Raw genomic sequence first — 25,219 nt, 5'->3', positions numbered from 1 at the left:
AAGACAAAGAGGAAAGAAGAATGTTGTTACTGACATGAACTGTGAATGTCCAGTTGGTCCAAATGGAACCACACTTTTCGTCTGTATCAGGTTTATGTTGTGGCTGTTGTTTCGGAGTAACTGCTGCATCTGGATGGCCAGTAGCTGCTTGGTTTCCTGGTGGGCAAGGCTGCTCAGTGAGACGTTGCTGTGCCATTGGCTGTGGTTCTACAGGTGCCCTGTGACCGGTGGTGGCCTGCATTTCGGTGGCATCGTCTAAACTTGGGTAGGCTGGCTTGCACCTGTTGATGGACAATACTGTGTCTACCCCTTTAATGCAGAGAGTGAGGGTTCTGTCATTCCATCCCATGACTGCGTATGGGCCTTGGTAGGGCAGTTCCAGTGCCCTGTGCAGTGGGCCACGTCGGAGGAAAACGTGCTTAATTGTTGCCAAATCTTTGAACACGAAGATAGCCTGTTTTCCATGCCATGAAGTTTCACTTGGTCACACAGCCTCAATATGGCTGCAGAGTTCTGTGAGGAAGTCTTGAGTAGAGTGCAGGGGTCCAGTTTGTTGTGTGAAAAACTCTCCTGGTAGATGCCGGGGTTTATCATACACTAGTTCCCCTGGAGATGCCCGTAGGTCTTCTTTTAGTGCACTGCACAGTCCAAATAGCACTACATCAATCCACAAATCTGCCGTGTGGCACATTATAGCGGCCTTCAGTGAATGGTGCAGATGCTCCACAATATCATTTGGCGCCACTTTCTCGGCTGTCAGTGTTTCCAGTGGGAATACTTCTGGCCACCTGCTATACCTGTTGATTGCTGTGAGGCAGTACTGGTAGTTACGGACGACTGGGAGTGGTCCTACCAAGTCCAGGTGGATGTGTGAGAACCGAGCCTCTGGGGTGTCAAATCTTCCTAGGAGGCCAAAAGAGTTCCTGTCGCGAACTCGTTTAGCAGTTGCACTAACGGCACTGGCGTCGCAAGGAAGTGTACCGACGACTCACTGCACTGCGTGGGCTGGCATGCCAACTTCAACAACATAACACAGTCCAAAAGGGAAGTGTTCCTTACATCCAGTATGAGGTCATAATAGGACAGGAAATCCAGCCCAATTATAGCGTGGGTCACATCTGCAACTATAAATCGCCACTTGAATGACCTCTGTAACCCAATGTTCAGATTTAAAGTCACAAGGCCATATGTTCATGTAACTGAACCATTTGTATCTGCTAAGTCGTTATTTTCACACGGTCGCGGTTTCCACAGCAGGCACTTAGGAAATACACATATGTCCAAGCCTGTATCCACTAAAAACTGCAACTTAGTTGTCCTGTCTGTTACCACTAAATGTGCAATGGTTGCCCGGGCTGGTGCTGCTGGCAGACCTGTCCGCCGGGTGTGGGGCACTGCTGTATGCATTTCCCATCCAGGAACATGGCGACCTGCATCTGCGTGCTCTGTCACTGAAACGACGGTGGTGAAAGCACTCATTCCGGTCCAGTGAGGGTGAGGAGCACGTGCTGCGTTGTCCGCATGTGATCTCGCTGTTTGTATATGCTGAGAGCTGCAACCTGCCATGCCATTTCATCAAGGCATGAAGCGATGTCATCCAGCCTGTCTTTGGTGGGTGTTGTAGTGAAAACCTGCAGAGCTGCGGCCTTGGTTACTGTGTCCACAATCTCTGCCAGCTTGCTCAAGTTCTCCTCTTGCGTCACTGTGAGCAGGGTGCGATGCATTTCCAGCAAGCATGACATCCATATGGATCGTAGCAGAGGGTCCAGGATGTCCGGTCCAACCAAGGTGTGGAGATGTCGCAGGAACTGTGACTGTTTCCTATCCCCGATTTCCTCCCTATGCAACAACTGTCTTAAGTGCTGCGTGTTAGAGAGGGAGAGACGCCGAATGAGCTCACCTTTCAGAATTTCATACTTTCCTGAAACTGGTGGGATGGTGATCACATCACTGACCTCACTGGTGGAACGGCTATCCAGTAGTGCCACCGCATGTGCATATTTTGTGGCATCTTGCGTTATCCCGTCAGTGACGAAATGGCTTTTGATGTGCTTTAACAAGAAGGCTGGTCCTTTGAAAACCATGCAGTTCACTTGAGCAGCTGGGGCTGTCCTGGGGGGTGGTGATGGGAAGAAGGACTCAGTGACCTTGGGGCTGCAGGAGGTAATGGGGCGGTCCCGCCCAAGATACAGATACAACTGCCGTTCGCCATAAGCAGGGGTGCGGCAGGGGGTACCAGGGAGGCCGGACACGTGATTTCCTGGCAGTGCGCATCTGCCTGCTCTTGTTGTTCACCTCTGCCCACTCTTGTTGTTCCATGGTAGGCAGTCCCCTATCTTCCAGCCGCGTTCGAAGCTGCTCCTCATGTCGCTGTTGTAGCCATCTCTTCCATGTGTTAACGCTGCTGATCGCACAGTAGCTGCTACTGTTGTTGTATAAGTTGTTCCTAGTGGCGTAATTATTGCTGCAAGTGCTTCATATCTTCTTGTTGCTGTCCTAACTGTTGTTGTAACTGCTCCATGATACTTTCATCAGGGCCACCACTTTGTAGGTATTTATTAACTGTACACTTCACGTTACGGCACTGATACTTTATTTCCTCATTCGTCTACAATACAAGCTGATCGACAACAGTATTAACATGGTTACTACAGGTAGCATGCTTCTGACAACTGCACACACTCCGCTGCTCATGCCGTGGTAGGTAGAGGCTGACTGGCCACTGTAGAGCACAGTCTTCTGGCATTGGCCATTCACGACGTTGCCGATTTGTTAGTGTGGAGTGACCAGTGAGCTGGGGTCGCTACACTGTATTATGTCTACGGTAAGGAGTCCTGTACAGTGCTCCTTATTTGTGAATGTTTTTCTATTCCTCCTCCAGTGTTGCAGCAGTGAGCCGTCAGTAGCAACTTACAATGCTGAGGTTAGAGAACTGATCTGTAAAGACAGGTGTTCAGTTTTCTGCAGATAAGTGTGTGTGTGTGTGTGTGTGTGTGTGTGTGTGTGTGTGTGTGTGTGTGTGTGCGCGCGTTCATTTCAATTGTTTGTCATATTTTTGATTTACCTGACTTGCATATGATGGTCACTATTGTACATTTTAAAGACTCAGTGAGGTTTCTGACTCTCATTTTTGACTCCAAACTATCGTGGTTACTACACCTAATAGACATGAAAGCCAGAACCCAATACATGCTGAATATCATAAAGTGCCTTAGCATCAATTACTGGGGAGCAGACCAAGTGCGTCTACTCCAGTTTTATTGGGCTTTTGTGCATTCACAGCTAGACTATGGATGCACTGTGTATGGATCAGCGAGACCTTCTTACCTGGAGATTATTGATGCTATGTGTAATTTTAGATTTGGTGCGGTACAGGAGAGATTGCACTCTTGCATCTGTTTTTAATGCAACATTTTCTGACATTTTAAATGAGCACCACAACTATGTAGCTGTCTTTATGGATGGGTCTAAACAGGGTGACTCTGTCTGTTGCTCTGTTGTTTTCCCAGCTTGTGTCCTAAAGGTCCGACTGCCTCAAGACTTTACTGTCTCCATTGTGAAATTATATGCAATCTTGCAAGCACTGGAGCAGGTGAGGTGTTCTTCAAGTGCTAAATTCCTTGTCTGTTTGGATTCCCTGAGTGCCCTTCACTCCCAGCAATGTTTGTACCCAGCAGATAAGTAGTCCAGAATACCCAGGACACCCTACTCCAGCTACAAAGGCTTGGGAAGGAGGAGCATTTCTGCTGTGTACCAGGGCACAAAGTTATTGCAGGGAATTGAAGGGTGGCTCTACCAGCCAAGGAGCATGTCACGATCCTTAGTTATTTCAGTGCACCATCCCTCTCCATGCTATAGTGTCCTTGTTGAGGTACAGAGTCTTGCATCAATGGGAGGATGAGTGGCAGGAAGTGACGTACAATAAAGCTCCATCTATTATAGCCCACAACAGGGCCATGGCATACCTCTTTCCAGGCATGTTGACAGGATGAGATCCTCCATATTGTCTTCATATAGATCATACCCTATGCATGGCTTCTTGCTCCAGTCCGATGACCCCCCAATGTGTGGTGCTTGTGGTGTACAGATCACCATGCACCACATTTTACTAGACAGTGTTTTATTTTCAGACCAGAGGGCAGTGGCAGATCTGCCAGCAGACCTGACCTCTCTTATAAATGACATTGAAATGAATGTGGTCCAAGTTTTAAGGTTTTGTGATCTGTACAACTTGTATCTGCAAATTTTTGGGAGAGGGGGGAGTAATGTGTTACTCCCATACATAGCACCTTTCATCCTTCCCTGTTGTATTAAGGCCTGTGAGATACAGTGACTGAGTAGGTTAATGTGAATGAGGTGGGAGTGCCATTTTATAGATTTCCTCTTCACCACTTTTTTTAAAATATGTGTAAGGGTGAAACACTTTGGTTTCCTGCCATTTTACAGTCCACATGTTTCTTTAGAATCTTGAATTCCAGGCAGTTTTTCCTTCAGTTATTACAAGCAAGAAATCCTTTTCCCTTAACTTTTTGTAGGTGTCAATTTCAGATAACTCTTCCTGCACAATTTCTATCACTTCATGGTGCAATATTCTACACTCTTGTTAAACTCCTCTTTCTATTTGTGATGCGGTTTACTTCTAATGTAAAATTAAAATCTTTTGATTGATCATTAATTACATTAAAATCTAATTTTTACTGTGCCTTCTCTAGTCTTAACTCTACAATATGATCTTTCAAACATTATCTTTAAGTTAACATTTAGTTCATCAAATCTGTCTTTAGTATGTTGGTTACAATCTACAAATTTGTTTGCAATATTTGTCCCTGAAGCTTTAACCCAAAGGTAGTCTACATTGTGAGTTATTAGCTCCAGTATCTATCAAGCTCTGGCACAGAGAAAAAACATTATTAGCTTATCTGGTTTGCAGATTATTTCATCAAAGTTATACTTCATTTCATCTGTTGGTGTTGGCCACTTTCATGATTTCTCAGACTATTTCATTGAATTTGTTGTCACTTCATCATCACTAACATCGGTAATTAATCTAGAATAATGCTCCCTTTCATATTTGAACAACTTCACCAAATTCTAGACCCCTCGTCTTTGGGCTGGCTGCTAACAGGGTGACATTCACTTCAAATGCTACAGATGATGGTGACCTGATCTGAGAGCTCAGATAACTCTGATCTTCAGAAGAATCTCTAAGAGAGAGAGTTTCAGAGTCTTCCTCTGAACTACTTTCTTGATTTTTGTGACTTCTTCTGTGTTTCTTCATAATTTTTTTTCTGTATCACTGCTACACTTTTACCAGATGTCACTGCAATCTTCCTTCTTCCTCTGTTACTGGCAACACCAGTAGTCCATTCAGCTCCCTTCTTTTGAAGGGTTTCAAAGAAAGAGTCTTTTACTGCATCTTTGTCACAAGTCCATGAGGGAAGATGACAAAGAATTTCATTATTATATTGGGCTACCATTTTGAGTGATTTATTATGCCATCTTCAGGCCACCTGACTGATGTGCAAGAAGATTCCAATGCTTGTTCTGGTAAAAATAGGGGCCAGCAATCAAAGACTGGTATCTGCAGATTTCTGCTTGATACAGCAACCACTTCAAATATCATCTGCTGACTGTAAGGACCTGTTTCCAGGCTGCTTTCATGGATTCAAAGAAAGCAACATCCAAAGGCTGTGTAGTGTGGGTATTGTTTGCTGGTAGATAGATGAATGAAATGTTATTCTCACCAGAGAGCTCTAGAACATAGCTTGTGAAATGTAAGGACAAATTATCGTAGATTACTTACTGCCTTCTTTCCTTCCAACTTTTGCAGTCTCAGTAGGGTCAACTTGGTGAACCACTGACAAAATGTGTTACAGTCAAACCATCCACTAGAGCTATGTGAGTAAAGTCATCCCCTGGGACCATTTTCTGTCCATGTAGACCACAGATGTACTGATTTGTAAACAAAGAATGGAGACAAAATTTCTCGCTTAGCATTATCAGAAAACATTTCAGAAATGCTGCTCTTGGAGGAGTTACAAATTTTTTCTGAATATTCTGAACCTCATTTTGTGAGAACTTTCCTTTTCCCAGGTCTGTTGACGAGATTGGTTTCATTAAGGTTCCATATATTGCTTGCTCATTAATCTTTCTGTGAAACACACTCATCAACAGCAGCTACTCTCCTTTTAATGTTGGTTGCAAAGTGTTCAGAAAGTTCAGGGTGCTGTTTGATGGAACCCAAGATCCTGGACAATTGTCTTTGAATCCAGAAACTATACATTCCTGTCTGGAGAGGTATGACTTCATTTGGAGTTCCATTGGAGTGACAGGAAACCCAAATTCACTCAACTTCAAAGCATGTGCTACAAACTGTGCCTTTTCTTCATTGGTAAACATCTAAGGGAAACCTGGACATCAATTAACTCCTTCCTTTGACTTCAGTTTATTAATTATGGTTCTTCTTGGGATATTAAAAAGTTTTTCAGCCTTCCTGTGTGATATCGCCTTTCTCCTAATGGCCTGTAGGCATTTCTCTAGAGTTTATGGGCTGTAATCACAGTATTGCCTACTTCCAACAATTATCTTGTACTTCTATTGCATTTCATCTATCTGAAAGAGATTACCAATACTGTTCATTACCAAGAGCACACTACAGTGGTAAACTAAGTCTGAAATGTTTGTAGGTATGTAAGAAGTGCACCTGGGGCTACTTTGCTCCACTTCTGTTGTGCTGCAATGTTTCCCCAAAATGAGAAATTTCACAACCTACAAAAGTAAACTGACAATGACAGAAACAATATTCCATTAAATGTAAAACTACAATACTTTTCTGCAGTTAGACGTTCTGAATAATTAAAGTAATGGTGACTGTCGTTCACAGTCACTAGTTAAACATGTGAAAGAGATAGATTTTTCCAGTTTGATTTTTTACACACTTTTACTATTTTTTGTACCTTTACTATGTGCATTAAGATTTAAAAATATTTCTCAATGTTAAAAGCTTATTAGTCATCATTTATCAATAAACTGTGCTGTAGATCAATAGTGCTAATGGCTGCACTATCATAATGAAATAAAACTTCAGGCAAAGAAGATTCATTTCAGTGACACATAAACTCAATTTTTCAAATATTAATTTAACAACATAATACAGTTTTTTACAGACCTCTGTGTTATGAGACATCAATCACATCCGATCAGTACAACAGTTCAAACAAGAAGAAGGATTATTCTAGAAGAATCGTAGATTGAAATTTTCATTATCTTTTCCCATGGGTATTCTCTGAGATATAATTTTTTACAGAATATTAAATTATGTCATTGGCAATAATTATTTATTATTTTTCTATTGATGAAGTCCTTTCTATTAATATCACGAGAATGTTCATTCACACTACACTCAATGCTGTCGCAAATATGATTCTGAATAAAATATAGGCATGGATATTACAAGCATAACACAAGCATCAAAAAACAACCATGTCTGACACAGATCTTGTGCGCATTATGTACCCTTATATGGTGAAAGGTAGGAACACATAATTCACTCAGGATCAATGTCAAATGTGACCTTTTTTGTGGTCCAAATGTTATAACGTGGGGGTGCATAATATTGGATGGGCATACTGACCTCCAAATCTTTGAACATGATATACTCACCAGTTGATGTTGTTGGGACACTGTACTGCTGTCCCATGGGCATCTTTTCAGGGGTGCATTTGGCCCTGACTCTATTTTTATGCATGACTGCACCCAACTGCACAGGTGGAAGAGCTCTTGGAGTGAAAGAATATTCAACAAACTGATTGGCCTGCCCATTTCCCCAAATTAAATGTCATCAAGCACATGTGGGATGCATTGGGGAGATGTGTTGCAGCCCATCCATGTACATTAATGACCATCCACCAATCGTCAACTGTGCTGGTGGAGAAATGGAATGAACTACCACAATAACTCCTTACTTACATTTTGGCAACCATTGGAGGATGTTGCAGCCTTTCCTTAAACTATACTGATTGCATAGAATTATTACATAAAACACAGAAAAAATGGACAATTGGTAAACTTGCAGACACAGATCAGCATTCAGGTCAGAAAATAAAACACATCCATTTCAAATATGGTGCATCAGCATCCCTGTTCAGTAAATTTCATACAGTGGTGGGTCCTGTCGGTATAGGAGAAAACTACGTCTCACTGGACTATGACTCTCTTATTTCCCAGTAAGGGACACTTCTTCTGTTTATCATGGCCAGAAGGAAGTAAACCATTGTTGCACAGTAGATTGCACTGATCCCAGCTTATTACCCCTCACTTACAGCCACTGGGCCTCTATTGGGAATTGGAACAGATGAAAAATTTCTTGCCCAGTGTTGTTTCATCTGTTTAGTGCCTTCAGGAGAGCAGACAGTTCTGTATAGTAGATAGAAAACTGCTCAGGAAGTCCTATCCTGAAGACACATTTGGGGAAGATGACTAAGCAATCCATTAGCTACCTATATCCTGGCCTTAATATTCTTACAAAATTCAGAGATTGTCTGGGTAATGGTCTATGGTGTTATTACAAAATGATGTTACAAATTGATCTTATAAGCTGCTATTGACAATAATGAATGCTGCCTTAATGTCCTACTAAATGCTTTTCATAGATGTGAATGTACTGATGGAGTAAAAGAACCGCTGCTAAGACAAATTCTTTCTCTGCTCACCTTAGTCATCATCATCAAAAATGATACAGGATGTGAGGTTTTTGTTCATGGGTACTTCTTCAACATTCGCTCATCTACCTGCCTGTTTCTGAGAGCAGAGGGATACCCAAGTGTTTTCCAATGACTTTGGGATGGGTACATTTACAGAATGGTGGGTCATACCTGAGATGTGGACACAAGCTCTCTGAAAACAACCAGTTGGCTGTAAGGCATTCAGTTGGCCTTTCTCCCATGCCTTCTTTAGATGACATATTTGTATGTCCATGATATCCTTGCATAACACAACCCCTTTGTTAAAATATAGTGTGTTGTGCAGCTTGGTCACAACTGGATAGTCGCTAAGGCCTTGGTGTTTAGGAGTGATGTTGCCTGACATGAGATGGAGGTCTCTCCTAGCAATGTTCTATTTCTGAGCATTTTCACTGTTTTCATGTTCCCAGTCATTAGGCTGAAACCTGTTCATTTTCTCTCCATCAGAATCAATTTTTATTTTATGATGAGAAATCAAATTTTATTAGAATTTGCAGTGAAGTCATTAAAGGATACACAGGTGGCACTAGTATATGCAAAAAATCTACCATTTGTCACTAGTTTAGAGGGCCATTTTCATGTCTTATAACAAACCAAACAGCTTTAGATGAGCAGTGTTTGAGGTTTACTTGACTTATTAATTGTCTAAATGGTTCTCAGGCTTAATTCCAGATAATGCCATAGTAAAAGCACAATATTTATGCAATACAGTTGCTCATAACATTCAGGTTCTGGTGCAACTTCTACCACCGTCAAACCTCTCTATATCTGAAAATCAAAATTGATAATTATAAAGTTCCTTTCAAACTTCACCTTCCCATTAGTGAATTGGTTTGACTGAACGTTCTTTAGCTGCTTAAAAAGTTGAAGAAAAGGGGTGACAGAACTTGAATTTTAATTAACAGTGCAAACAGTTAACTTATCTTGCTTGAACTTGAATATATCATTATGGCTCCTTAGTCTCAGCATAGTATCTAGAAGTAAATTATTCCTGGATGATGCGAAAGCTTGTTGGAATCATTCTATCCAATGTGTTATTTTGAATGAGACGTAGCAGACATTTATATAGACTCTTCAATAGTTTAATTTCCTTGTTCCAAATAATACAGTTTGAGAGAAAAGCCTCAGTGAAAATGCAACACATGTAATTCTTGGTAAAACACAAAAGCAGTGGCTTGTTCCAAATGATAGAGTTTGAGAAAAAAGCCTCAATGAAAATGCAACACATGTAATTCTTGGTACAACACAAAAGCAGTGGCTTCCATAACATACCTCCCACCAACTTCTGACTAGTCAAGAGGGACAAAGGTAAAGTGTTCATCAAATAAAGTTTCTTATATAACAAGTGAGTTACTTATCAATAATGTTTTCTGAATTCAGTTTGAGAGTTTTTTAATTAATAATTACAGTGTCAATAATTGCTAGTGTAATTATATCGAATAACAAAATTTCTTTTTTCTTCTTATTTTTTATTTTAATTTTTATTATAAGTCCAATATATGAAAAATCACTCAGGTTATACTTATTATGTCCCTGTTCAAATGTACATTCTGTATCTAAGTGCACATAACTATTTTATTTATGTCATTCAGACTGTAAGAAATGTGAAATTCTCAATTCAGCTTTATTGGATCATATCACAAATTTATGGCCCTTGTAGAGCTGTTCATTAAATGGTGAAAGTGAACCACTGACCAGTTCCATTACAAACTAGGGAACTGTTGTAGTAAGCCAATTGCTAGAAAAATGCTGGCACCGGAGGAAAAAGTAACATCAATGCAGGGTAAGTTGCCAATCCAGACCTACCATGTGTCGATAGAAATTTTAGTAGCTTAGAAATCTTTCGGTGTGCTTACTTATTCGGAGACATGTTTTTAATTTGACTAGGAAGGAAGGAAGTTTAGGGTTTAACACCTGATCGACATGGAGGTCATTAGAGGTGGAACACAAACTCAGATTGTTTCAAGGATGGGGAATGAAACTGGCCTTGCCCTTTTTAAGAAATCATCCCAGCATTTTCCTGGAGCAGGTTAGGGAAATCATGCTAAACTTAAATCTTGATGGCTGGGCATGAATTTGAACATTTCCCTCCCAAAAACGAGTCCATTGTGCTAATCAGTGCATGACCTTGTTTGGTTTGTTTTGAATAAGTTCTCATTAGATGCTTTGATGAAGTTTGAGAATTTATTTACCACGCTGAGTCACTGACAAGTAGACTACGACCCATTACCCTTATTCATGACTACTCACATCCCTGAGAGGACATGTAGAACATGATAAATAAATGAATGAAGGTGTATTTTAAGTATTTTACCTTTCATGCTAAGTAATAAGATATTGACTGCTATACAGCCATATAAGAAATTAGCTCAGATATGATAAAAACATTGCATTACATATAGAGTAAGGGTAACTGAATTTTGGGAATGAGTTTCTATACATAACGAGCCTGTATAGAAGAAGAAACTGTATTCTGTACCCTTTCCAGCTGTTGAACTATTGTGCAGAAAAAAAAAAAAATGCAAGCTAAGAAATTTTTTTTACATTTTGTCCTAGGATGAAATGTCTGTGTTCCAGAACATGACAACACTGGTCATATGAAGTAAAAAATGCCCATGCAGACATATGCTGTGTTCTGAATGATTGCCGAGGTAACCGGTAGTACAGGGTCTGGCAGGGAGATGTTACAATTTTCAAAACATTCTAACACATTTATTTGTTAAATAGATTTCAACTTTTATCTTTCTCAAAGATTACAAATACAATGTCATTTAATAAACATGAAGCACAAAGAAGAATGCATAGCAATTCAGGTATGAAAAACAGCATAATCCAAGTGGCAGCCATTCTTGTCCAGGTATTGTTGCAGGTGAATGGAAAAATTGCCCACAGCAAGGGGAATTTCTCAAGTAATGACTTCTGAAAGAGTTTTATAATGTAAATCTGAGTTTTCAGGTAGCCTCATGAGAAATAATGGAGAAAAATCTGGTGATCGAGGAGGCCACGCCACATACCTGTGCAAAGAAATTGGGTGACGTGGAAAATGTTCCTTTATAAAAGCCATGAATGGTCTTGAATATGGGGAGTAGTCCCATACTATTGAATCCAAACATTTTCAAGATCAGTCTGATATCTTCTCAGTTCTGGTATAAAAAATACTCGCAACACTGTGAGGTGATGCTGTGAGTTGACAGCCACATTACATCCATTTTCTCAGAAAAAGTAGGGTCCAGTGATGCCAAATCAGGCTAGTCCACACCACTCACCTACTTTATTACTATGTAGGGGTCTCTTGTGCAGGTTCAGGGGTATTTTCCAACAATTATTGGCAGTTTTGTTTATTCACAGTGCCTGATAAGTGAAAATGAGCCTCATCACTCATTATTCCAATGTTTCCAGCATTCTTTCTGCAAGCATATGCCTCCATACATAGTCATTGTTCTTCGGCTGATGAACCATCATGATTTTAAAAGGATGAAAGCGGAAATCAAAGTGCAAAATTCTGCAAACTGGCCTGTTTGAGGTGTACGAAGTGCAAGGTTGTCGTACTGCTGAATACCGAGGGCTGGCCTTCACAACTTATTGAACTTTCTTAATGTTTTCTGTTGTTCTAACTGTCTGAATACCTCCCTGAGCTGTTCTAGTTCTCATCGTTCCTCTCAATCTGAAATTGTTGAACCACTTTATTATTGTTGGGTGAGATGGGACAGTACCATGACAATAAGCATTGAACTGACTGTGAAATATTTGCTGTGTCTGCACTTCTGAGGGGTCAGTTGCAACAAACGTGTTGTAAACAAAGATGCATTGTTCAACTGACCAAGGTTCCATGGCTAATGAAATAGCACCTAGTAATGAATGTATATCAACCACTGCTCATGCAGTATTCCCCTCACCACTTGAGTTATGGCAGACTCTAAAATGTAACACCTCCCTGACAGACACTGTATAAGTTTATTAGTATTATGAAATGGTTTTATTTTGTATTTATTCAGTATTTGTCAATTAAAATGTTAACAACAGTGATGAGGTGTTCACAGGTTATTGACTGAGTCAAGGTGACATTCTGTAGCAACATTTATTCAGGCCTGAAGATGACAAGTAGGAAACTTGTTGAAATGTTGCTGCAGAATGCTGCCTTTACTCAGCTGAGAACCTGGAAGACTGAAATAGTAAAATTCACTGAGAAAGTCTGCATTCTCATATATTTACAAGAGTCAATCAACAATAGATATTTGAAATTTATGTTCTCAGATAAATGTGCCGAGTGCTTATAAAAAACAAAAAGTTTTATGAATTTCACATTATTCCAAAGCTCTGCAATATTATTTCAGAAAACACAGCTATATACATTAATAAACTGATTGTGAGTGGTTGCTTAAAATCTCGGCTGGAATCAGTATATGCTCCCATGTGTAAGTTACGTACCACCAACCCTGTTTCTTTACTTGGAAGTGGGTAGGCACATTACTTATCTTTGTTCTTGATGAAGTCAAACTGTGTGATTAACATCTTCAGGCTCACAGGCTTAGTGTTCCATGAACAGGCATAATGGATTTTATTTGCTGTAAATAAAAAGCCAGTCATAAGTTTCAGTAATCTTCATAAGTGATACTAGCTTGTAGCTTCACATAGTAATCACAGCTGTAAAAATGCAAGTGCTAACATCATGCAATATCGATGCATGAGGAGCATTTACATGACATGTCTGTCTCCTAGTACATCACATCAGCTTCTGCCTTTCCTGACTCTTACAGCTAAACGTGATGCATTTGCTCCAAGGTCAATAGAACTGTTACATTTTTATCTCTTTATGTAGATCACTAGTAAATATTCAGATTTATCCTAAATACAACACAGAAGTTGAAATTCTGGATATAATATTTTTTACCTCTTCATAATGATCAACAACTGTATAAGATTCTATTAAATACATTAGAAGCGTTAGGAATAAGAGGGGTAGGTAATGACTGTTTCAATCATACCTAGCAGATAGGGTACAAAGAGTAGAGATAACACAAACTTCAAATAGGTCCAAACACTTACGAGAACCAAAATACATTAATATAGGGGTACCGCAAGGTAGCATATTAGGACCAATACTATTCCTGGTATACATCAATGACTTTCCCAGTAGTGTCACTTGTGGTGAAAAAGTTCTCTTTGCTAATGACAGCAATATTATAGTCACTGAGGAAACAGAGAACTCCTTGCAGAGAAAGCAAATGAAGCTCTCAAGAAAGTTTATGATTGGTCAATAAGCAATAAAGTGAGATTGAACATAAAGAAAAATAATTCCATGAATTTCGGTTTGAAGAGGGAAATGACAATGTTAAATTAAATGTAGACGGCACCTCTATAGACTGTGTAACAAATGCAAAATTTCTGGGAATGAATATTGATTCTCAGTTGAAGTGGTGTGAACACACAAAGGTGCTTGCAAACACAATGTCATCAGCATGTTATGCCCTTAGAATCCTGTCATCAGTGTGTAACATGCAGTGTCTTTTAGTTACATACTATTAATATGTACACTCAATTCTTAGTTATGGCTTTCTTTTTTGGGGAACAAATGCACAAAATGTTGACACAATTTTCAAACTCCAGAAAAGAGCCATAAGAATCATAACCAAAAATGGTAGTCGAGCTCATTGTAAAGATCTGTTCAAAACACTGTGGATTTAAACTGCTCCATGTGAATACATTTACCAGTCAGTTGTACACATCAAAATTAACATTGGTAATTACTGCACAAACAGTGCTGTCCATGGCCATGGAACAAGAGCTAGACTCAACTTAGATTTACGAAGAAAAAAAAAAATAAACATAAAACTCAAAACAGAATTTTCTACCAAAGAATAAAACTGTACAATAAATTACCAAAAGAGATAAAAGAAATTGCAAAAATGGACTTATTTAAAAAGGCAGCTAAAAAGTACCTGTTACGCAATACATTTTATACATTGAAGGTTTACTTAGACAAAACAGAGTAGGGGTGTGGTAAAAATGTTATACAAATAAATAATAATAATAATGTAACTCTTCAGGCTTTCCCAGCGATCTAATGACATCTTGGGTTGTCGGGTGTTCTGCCGGATATCAGTGTCGTACTTGCACGATATTTTGGTCACGTAGCTCGTAACCTTCATCAGGTGCGACCTGAGACTGCTCCTCGAGTGGACCTGGTCCAGTATTTATGACTATGGCCTTCCCCCTCCACCAACGGCTGCAGGCGCTTCCTCTGTGGTCCGCGCCCATTCCCTGCGACCTGCTGGAGCGTTGCTGCTCCGTTTTCCGTCCGCTGCGGTTCTAGGTGTTCCCTCTGCGGTCCGCACCCACCAACCCCGCTCCTGGGGGTTTTATCTATGGTCTGGGGTACCAAGCATTCCCCCTGCGGTCCGCGCCCGCTCACCACGACCTGTTGGAGCGTTGCCACTCCGTTTTTCGTCCACTGCGGCTCTGGATGTTCCCTCTGCGGTCCGCGCCCATCAGTCCCACTTCTGGGTGTTCCATCTTCGGTCTGGTGCGCCTGGCAGTCCGTCAGGGGCTCGTTTTCCATCTCCATGTCTCTGGTTCTTCTGTTTGTGCAGTGTTGCAGCTGGCCCCGTTGCTCCTTTAACAATTGCAGAGCCGGATCCAAGGCTCTGCTTAGCTGGTACCCTGTGTCACGGTTCATAAGATCGTCAGCCATTTTAATTTCTATCGATTCTCTTATAACACTGTCCCAAAATCTGGGTGTTTGTGCTAGAATCCTGGTATCCTCATACTTCATGGCATGATCTAGTTCTAGACAGTGTTCAGCAATGGCTGACTTAGTCACCTGTCTTAATCTAGTGTGCCTCTGATGTTTTTTGCACCTGATCTCCACACTTCTTGTCGCCTGGCCAATGTAGGACCTGCCACATTGACAAGGTATATTGTAAATCCCTGGTTTTCGTAACCCCAGGTCGTCTTTGACACTCCCCAGCAGTCCCTCAATCTTGTTGGATGGACAGAAAACACACTTGATATTGTGTTTACGGAGGATCCTACTGATTCTGGCAGAAATAGAGCCAGCATAGGGCAGATATGCCACCTTCTTTGTTTCATCTTGGTCTTCTTCAGGAACCTGTGGTATAGTGGCTGGTTGGAGTGCCCTCTCAATTTGTCTGTTCGTGTATCCATTCTTGGAGAAAACTGTTTTTAGATGTTCTATCTCTATAGGTAGATTCTCTTGGTCTGACAGGGCACGTGCTCTGTGGACCAAAGTCTTCAGAACCCCATTCTTCTGTGCAGGGTGGTGACAGCTGCTGGCCTGCAGATATAAATCAGTGTGTGTTGGTTTTCGGTACACACTGTGGCCAATTGATCCATCTGCTTTCCTCTGGACTAGTACATCCAGAAATGGCAGCTGGCCATTCTTCTCCAGTTCCATCGTGAACTTGATATTAGGGTGGCATGAGTTAAGATGTTCAAGAAACTCATTGAGCCTGTTCATCCCATGTGGCCAGATCACGAAGGTGTCATCCACATACCTAAAGAAGCATGTGGGTTTAAATGTGGCTGTCTTCAATGCCCTCTCCTCAAAACTCTCCATAAACATGTTGGCAACCACAGGGGACAGTGGGCTGCCCATAGCTACACCTTCAGTTTGCTCGTAATATTGGTTTCTGTACAGGAAATACATGGATGTCAGTGTATGACTGAACAGGTCCAACAGAGCACAGTCAAATTTCTCTGCAATCAGTTCTAGTAAGTCCTTCAGTGGGACCCTGGTGAACAGCGATACCACATCAAAACTAACCATGATGTCCGAATCTGTGATGTGCAGTTGCTTGAGGCGTTGCAGGAAATCTTCTGAGTTGCGGATGTGGTGAATACATTTGCCCACATATGGAGACAGGAGACCTTTCAAGTACTTGGCTGTTGTGTACGTAGGTGCCCCAATATTACTGACAATTGGACGTAGTGGCACGCCCTCCTTGTGTATTTTAGGCAGACCATACAGTCTAGGTGGCACTGGCGCTTTTTCCCGTAGTTGTCTGATGATCTTATCAGGCATCCCTGTTTCCTTCAAGAGAGCACTAGTCTTCTTGGCCACCTTGTCCGTGGAGTCACACTCCAGAATTCTGTATGCAGGGTCCTCCAGAAGTTGGCGTACTTTCTCATCATAATCCACCCGCTGCAAGATGACAGTGGAGTTCCCTTTGTCTGCTGGCAGTACCACAATGCTGTTGTCTTCCCGGAGTTTCTTGAGTGCAAGCCTCTCCTCGGTTGTGATGTTCGATTTCGGCGGCCTGGCCTTGGTGAGGGCCCTGCAGGTCTCTCGGTGGACTTCCTCTGCCACATTAGGTGGAAGTGTGGTTGCAACTTGCTCTACTCACTGACGAAACCTGAAATTGGTACATTTCTAGGGGTCGTAGCAAAGTTGAGATCCTTGCTGAGTACCTTTAAGGTTGTATCATAAAACTGTATGCCACTCAGATTCGTCATAGTGCATGTCTCTTCCATCTGCTGTGCTTTCTTACTCATGCGGTCAAACTTTGCAGATTGGCAAGATGAGGCATTCCTTCTAGCACACTCAGCTAAAGACCAGGAGGCATGGTCTACCCAATCCCAATGTTCTCTTGTTAAGGAGGCTTTCATGTACAGATGAATGTGTATCAGCTCCCTGGCCACAACATCTAACCTGTGGCGCATATGGGGGACTGCTGGGGAGTGTCAAAGATGACCTGGGGTTACGAAAACCAGGGATTTACAATATACCTTGTCAATGTGGCAAGTCCTACATTAGCCAGGCGACAAGAAGTGTGGAGATCAGGTGCAAAGAACATCAGAGGGACACTAGATTAAGACAGGTGACTAAGTCAGCCATTGCTGAACACTGTCTAGAACTAGATCATGCCATGAAGTATGAGGATACCAGGATTCTAGCACAAACACCCAGATTTTGGGACAGTGTTATAAGAGAATCGATAGAAATTAAAATGGCTGACGATCTTATGAACCGTGACACAGGGTACCAGCTAAGCAGAGCCTTGGATCCAGCTCTGCAATTGTTAAAGGAGCAATGGGGCCAGCTGCAACACTGCACAAACAGAAGAACCAGAGACATGGAGATGGAAAACGAGCCCCTGACGGACTGCCAGGCACACCAGACCGAAGATGGAACACCCAGAAGTGGGACTGGTGGGCGCAGACTGCAGAGGGAACATCCAGAGCCGCAGTGGACAAAAAACGGAGCGGCAACGCTCCAACAGGTCGTGGTGAGCAGGCGCGGACCGCAGGGGGAACGCTTGGTACCCCAGACCGTAGATGAAACCCCCAGGAGCGGGGTTGGTGGGCACAGACCGCAGAGGGAACACCTAGAACCGCAGCGGACAGAAAATGGCTCAGCATCGCTCCAGCAGGTCGCAGGGAATGGGCGCGGACCACAGAGGAAGCGCCTGCAGCCGTTGGTGGAGGGGGAAGGCCATAGGCATAAATACTGGACCAGGTCCACTCGAGGAACAGTCTCAGGTCGCACCTGATGAAGTTTACGAGCTACGTGACTGAAATATCGTGCAAGTACGACGCTGATATCCGGCAGAACACCCGACAACCCAAGATGTCAATAATAATAATGATTATAAAACATACAACATTTCACATAACACCTTCACACTATGTTTTCTTCCTTCTTTTTTCCTTTTCTCGAAAAACTTATGCTTAAGCTGTGCATTGCACAATACTAACACCTCTTCCACTTTCTGAGCTTAACATCTCACTCATTATAGAGGGATGATGACTCAGTTTTTCAGGATAGCAAATGGGAAGTTGTGGTACAGAAAATGACCCAGAGATCATCCGGGTGTGTGTGTTTGTGTGTGTAGTGAGTGAAGTGTTATGAAACAATGTGTGTATAGTGTGTGCAGTGACTGATAGTGAGATATGAGTGAACAGTGTGGCATTATATTATTTAGTAAGTTATTTGTAAAAAAAAGTAATTTATACCAGGAGAAAATCAAATGATTGTTTCTAACTAGAAGTCTATAAATGTATGTGTATATGAATTAGCTTATTTTAAATTGGTCTAAACTTGTAAATACTTTGACATGTCCTATATCCTTGTAAAATGAGATTTACAGATGAATAAAGCTGCTACTACTACTACTACTACTACTACTATACTATTAAATATTGTTTATCATTTCCATTTTTAACAGTGCAAGGAAACTGATTTTGGCACTTGTTTTGGTTTTTATAAATACTGAGAATGATTTTTCCAGTTTTGTACATTGTTTCAGTGTTACAAAATTTTAAATTGAGTGAGCTATAAATTATCAAAATGTAGTGACCTTTTACAAATATGTAACTTGTAAAGCTGAAAGTTTCATTAGGTTGTGAACTGATTCCATAACAGTTGGCTGTTCAGTTTCTTATACAGGATGTGGTTCTTATTAAATTAAATCAAGGAACAGTCACTACTAAGTTATTTCTCAAAATGTCTTTATCTATTTGCCTGCCACAAACATGGTTGTAATTACATCTCATCAGAAATGTTTCTTTTCTTTATTAAATTATGAGAATGTAAACAGAAAATTATATAAATGTAGATGCCAAAGATAATATCTCAATGCTTATTTCTTAGTTTATGGGTTTTATATGTTAACATTTGACCATGTAAATTTCTATTGAAGTACCCTATACATGGCAAATAGCATATTAGTATCTGGTAAATGACCTGCTTCAGTATTGTAGTACCCAATACACAGTCTAAAATGTTATATGCTTCACCCATATCCAATAATGCTGTAAATGTGCTTTGTATCTTTATCACTGTGTGTTATGAACAGTAGTAGGCACATATTGTGAGATATGTTCCATTTTTTCAGGCCTTGTTACCTCTGCTCAAACAAGCTGCACAAAAAAACTCAGCTGAAACATTTGGTGTAAAGAAGGCAGCAGTTATTAACATGAGTTCTGTCCTTGGCTCCATTGCAGATAATAAACAAGGAGGATTTTATCCCTACAGATCTAGTAAGGTATGATACCACATTAATTCAGTTCAATCATGTGTATTTGATACATATGTCATTTATAGATATTTATTTATCAGGTCAGTTGGATAATGTCCCTCAGATTTCTTTACACATATCATTATAGCCTATTTTGCATTCTCAGTTAAAATAATAAAGGTTGCTATACATTTAAGGCTTTATTCTTTAATGGATAAAGATTGGGAAAGAGGGAAGAAGAAATAAAAGTAGAGCATATCTTGATAAAGTAAAAATAAAATAGTAAAAGCAATTGTTTACATGAAGCATAACCTATGTCAGTAAAACAAGAGCAAATTTTGGAATCTGGACAGTTGTTAGTATCCTGTAAAAGGGAATAAATTTAGCTAGTAAGCAAATATTTGGCAATTATATGTTAAGACATTTTACAGAAAATAAGATGAGGATGAATGAAACATAAATTCATTAAATAAAAGGGCACTTCAAAAGTTAGATGCTCATTATAATGAAGGTCAAATAACTTTTGTTGAATGGTGCACTACACTTCACAGTGACCCAGATACATGACACTATTTCTCATCATAGTCACCAAATCTCTGCAAACAGTGGTTGGAATGCTCTACCGGTTGTTCAGTTCCTTGACAGTAGAGATACACTCCTTGGTCAGAGAGGCATTCGAGAACTGCTGTATGAATGTCCTCATTGTTACAAAATCTCCCCTCCCCCCTCCCTCAGATGCTGTTTCAGCTTGCTGAGAAGAACTGAACAAGGTGGTGCAGTGGTTAGCACACTGCATTCACATTCAGGAGGAAGACGGTTCTAATCTGTGATCGACCATCCAGGTTTAGGTTTTCCATGATTTCCCTAAACTGCTCCAGGCAAATGTTGGAATGGTTCCTTTGAAAAGGGCATGTCCATTTCCTTCCCCATCCTTGACACCATCTGAGCTTGTGCTCCATCTCTAATAACCTCAATGTTAATGAGATGTTAAACCCAATCTTCCTTCCTTCTTTGCTTCATTCCTGAAAAGATGGAAAATGCATGGTACAAGATCTGGACTTCCTGATCATCATCACCCATAATGAATTATCAGTCTACAGCAGAGTGTCCACTAGTATGAAACTTCCTAGCAGATTTAAACTTTATGCTGGACTGAGACTTGATTGTGGGACCTTCACCTTTAGCGGGCAAGTGCTTTGCTGACTGAGACGCCCAAGCACAACTCGTAATCTGCCCTCACAATTTTACTTCTGCCAGTGTCTCATCTCCTCCCTCCAAAACTTCACTGAAGTTCTTGAGTATAGCTTACAGGATCAGTGCTCCTGGAAAAAATGACATTGCGATGGCAGGGCTTGCCCTCAGAATGAATTTTTGCCCTGCTGTGGAATGTGCACTGCAGAGAGAAAATTCATTCTGGAAACAATCCCATAGGCTGTGGATAAACCATGTCTTCACGATATAATTTATTCCAGGTGTGCTAGTCCTGCAAGGTATTCAGAAGAAATTTGGAATCTAGGAAATTTTGTGTTAATCAGTGTCATATATACAAGGTGACAATTATTGAACTACATGAAATAAAATCATCATATCTTCTGAGCTGTTTGCATCAGGATGTTCAATCTGCCTTTTCATTTGGATGGGTTCATCAATAAGCAAAATCGACACATTTAAGGGACTGAGAAACGTCATTTCATGATAGAGAAGTCTCTTCACATTCAATGGGTGACTGTGTGCTGTGCAATGTCCAGTCACAGAATAATCAGTGCAATATTCCTTGATGGCACGGTGACTACCGAACAATATGCAAAGATTTTGGAACATGATTTCATCCCCTTTATCCAAAGTGACCCTAATTTTGACAAGATGTGGTTCATGCAAGATGGAGCTCATCCTCATTGAAGCAGGAGAGTGTTTGATATCTTGGAGCAGCACTTTGGGGATCACATTCTGGTCTGGGGTCACCAGAGACCTCTAGCATGGGCCTCGATTGGTCGTCATATTCTCCAGATCTAAACACATGCAACTCTTTTTTGTGGGACTATATTAAAGACAAGGTGTACAGCAATAACTCCAAAACCATTGCTGAGCTGAAAACAGCCATTCAGGAGGTCTTCGACAGCATTGATTTCCCAACTCTTCAATGGGTCATGCAGAAATTTGCTATTTGCCTGCGCCACATCATCGCCAATGAAGACAGGCATATTGAACATGTCATAATCTAAATATGAATATCTTTAGTGACATTTACATGTTGAATAAAATGTGTGCACACCATAGTTTGTAATTAATTTACATATTTTTTCATGTAGTGCAATAATTGTCACCCTATACCTTAATCTGTATAGGAGCAGCTCCAACAGGAAACACATATGCTCTGTGCACTATTTGCTTGTTGCTCCTGAGTGTTTGTTAAGAGTTCTTTTTATCACCTTCGGTCCTTGAAATTCAGAAAATGATTATATTAACGTGGTAAATATTCACTTGGACATTTGTCAGTACAAAGCACTCATCACATATTATTCACTGGTAGATTAATGTATTTGCAGTTATTCCTTAATGAATCAATCATCATATCTTTAAAAATTTATTCATGATATTCACAGATTGGAATTGGAGCAGGAAGAGCATTATTTTCCTCAATACTATACTACAAGAATTTACATGAATTTAGAATAATTAATGTTTAATGATAGTTACATAAAATAGCTCACAAATCATCATAATATCTTCTTTTACAGGCTGCTCTAAATGCAATCACACGTTCACTGTGTTTTGATCTAGCTGCAGATAACATTCTTGTAGTGAGTATGCATCCTGGTTGGGTCAAAACAGATATGGGAGGTACAAATGCTCCCTTAACTGTGGAACAGAGTGTAGGAAGTATTGTGGAAACTCTTCTCAAACTTGATAAGTCACACAATGGTTGTTTCATACAATATGATGGAAAACAACTGCCTTGGTAACTCCATCTACTTAATCTCTGACAATGTCACTAATTCTGCATTTGGCTGATAAATTGTTTAGATATTCTTGAGCTTGAAGACAAACAGTGCTACTCTCTTCATAAATTGCCATGAAATTCTGGAGTGATGGTTTCTTTAAAAATTGCATAGGAATATGTAAAATGGGATGGTGTGCCTTAAAACCTACACTGGTTATGGAAAATTGCATTCCTGATGTTGTGTATAATCCATCCACATCTCAGTTTTGTATAATATACAGTGTAACACTTTGCTCCAGAAAAATTAAAATTAGCTTTGATAGACATAGGTTTATATAAACTAAAATTTGCCAGAAGAATGATATTCCATGAAGAGTAAAATATCTATCTAATAATATACTTTTGGAAAACTGTGTTGCTTAACTATATGATTGATCTGTTTTTTTATGTCAATGAAATTTATCCATGTTATCTTCTAATGTTGAAAAAAATTGTTTACATATTTATTGAAATTTATACACCTTGCTATATTTCATAAATGTATCTGTTAAAGTGTCAAAGACAACTTCATGATGTTCAGTGTACTTTTCTATCAAATGAGTGTTCTTTTTAAATTAATGAGAATATTGAGAACATTCAACATATTTTTATGAGTATAAGAATAGTAAATATTAATCTACTGGTATGAATAGTCTTCTGGCATTAGCTTAGCAACTTCATCATCAAGTGATTCACGTAATGATGGTCTTGCAAGTTGAGAGATTACTGGAAGATTAAGTTTAATGGTTTTCATTCTTAAATATGAACTTTTAACTGCTGTCAAATAACAGAAGAATACATTACCATTGGTTTGCAATATTAAAGTGTTCAGTGCTTTCCTTTGCTAATATCCCACATGTTATATTCACAAATATACTGTTTTCAAACTGTGGCTTGAAGGGATTGCTTTACTAGTGCCTGGATGATAAGTTCCATTCTTATATTTTATTGTTAGAGGTTGCTACATATTCTGGGACCTAAAGCTACAATTGCATGTTAACTTTTTCTTATAAAGCTGCAGTTAGATGGTTACACTACAGGAGACAAAAACAGGATTGCATTTGTTTCTATCAATTTGGGCTGAACATCTGATGAACAGTTTGTTGTGTGTTTATTTTTAAAAAAGAAAGATATTTTTGTATGAAATATCATTTTTGCAGGTTTTAACATAAATATTTATGCTTTTAGTTTATATTAGTTTGAAACATAGATATTATACTGTTATTACTTTCTATCTTCTTACAAGGGAACCTCCCCATCGCACCCCCCTCAGATTTAGTTATAACTTGGCACAGTGGATAGGCCTTGATAAACTGAACACAGATCAATTGAGAAAACAGGAAGAAGTTGTGTGGAACTGTGAAAAAATAAGCAAAATATACAAACTGGTCATCAGTCTTGGCCACATAGGCAACATAAAGGAGAACGTGAGCTCAGGAGCGCCGTGGTCCCTTGGTAGAGTGAGCAGCTGCAGAAGGAGAGGTCCTTGGTTCAAGTCTTCCCACGAGTGAAAATTTTACTTTCTTTATTTTTGCATAGTTATTATCTGTCCGTTCGTTCATTGACGTCCCTGTTCACTGTAATAGGTTTAGTGTCTGTGTTTTGTGACCGCATCGCAAAACCGTGCGATTAGTAGACGAAAGGACGTGCCTCTCCAATCAGAACCGAAAACATTTGATCGCAAGGTCATAGGTCAACCGATTCCTCCACAGGAAAACACATCTGATATATTCTATACGACACTGGTGACGGCATGTGCGTCATATGACAGGAATATGTTGTCGACCCACCTAACTTGTACACTTGGCGAATGGGTAAAAAGATTCTTCTACCTTGCCCGATTTAGGTTTTCTTGTGGATGTGATAATCACTCCCAAAAAAGTGATGAAAACATAAGAGTTTGTCACATAAACTGAAAATAAAAAATTAAAGTTTTCACTCGATGGAAGATTTGAACCAAGGACCTTCCGTTCCGCAGCTGCTCACGTTACCACGAGACCACGGCGCTGCTGCGGTCCCAGCATTCTTAATGTTGCCTATCTTGCCATGAACTACTCAGTTTGTATATTTTGCTTATTTTTTCACAGTTCCACACAACTTCTTCCTGTTTTCTCAATTGATCTGTGTTCAGTTTTTCAAGGCCTATCCACTGTGCCAACTTATAACTATATCTGAGGGGGGTGCGATGGGGAGGTTCCCTTGTTAGTTATTTATGTTGTTTTTTGTGTGAAATCTGCTCTTAGGAACTGTAGAGTGACATTATCATTTATTTACAAAGATTGATTAAAGATGGTCATCTTTTACTCTCTTAATACTGTATTTTTAGTGGGTTTTAATTTTCCTTTATCACTTTCACATGAATTTTCTTTCCATGTATTTTGTTTCAAATATACCCATCAGCTTCAGTATGATGAGATAAGCATGAAATTTATCTTTAACTTTGCTGACATCTGCAGTGGTCATGCTAAAAAAATGATGCCTCCATATTTTTAGGTGAAAACTCTTAAAGCTTCTTAAGTAAA

At 40.0% G+C, this 25,219-nt stretch overlaps 1 protein-coding gene across 1 annotated transcript in view; it reads left to right on the top strand.

The window, feature by feature from the left end:
• LOC126486327 (C-factor-like) overlaps nucleotides 1-25,009 on the top strand; it is a 94,585-nt gene extending 69,576 nt beyond the window's left edge. The window contains exons 4-5 of the mRNA XM_050108941.1: nucleotides 19,595-19,744; nucleotides 22,456-25,009. Coding sequence (XP_049964898.1) covers nucleotides 19,595-19,744; nucleotides 22,456-22,680 — 375 coding nt within the window. The 3' untranslated portion in view covers nucleotides 22,681-25,009. The remainder of the gene's footprint in view (nucleotides 1-19,594; nucleotides 19,745-22,455) is intronic.
• Nucleotides 25,010-25,219: the final 210 nt, after the last annotated feature.

This window comes from Schistocerca serialis, chromosome 1 (genome assembly GCF_023864345.2).
Source record: "Schistocerca serialis cubense isolate TAMUIC-IGC-003099 chromosome 1, iqSchSeri2.2, whole genome shotgun sequence".
NCBI classification, from domain to species: domain Eukaryota; kingdom Metazoa; phylum Arthropoda; class Insecta; order Orthoptera; family Acrididae; genus Schistocerca; species Schistocerca serialis.
The sequence above is the reverse complement of the archived record's forward strand: the minus strand, read 5'-3'. Positions and strand labels throughout refer to the sequence as shown.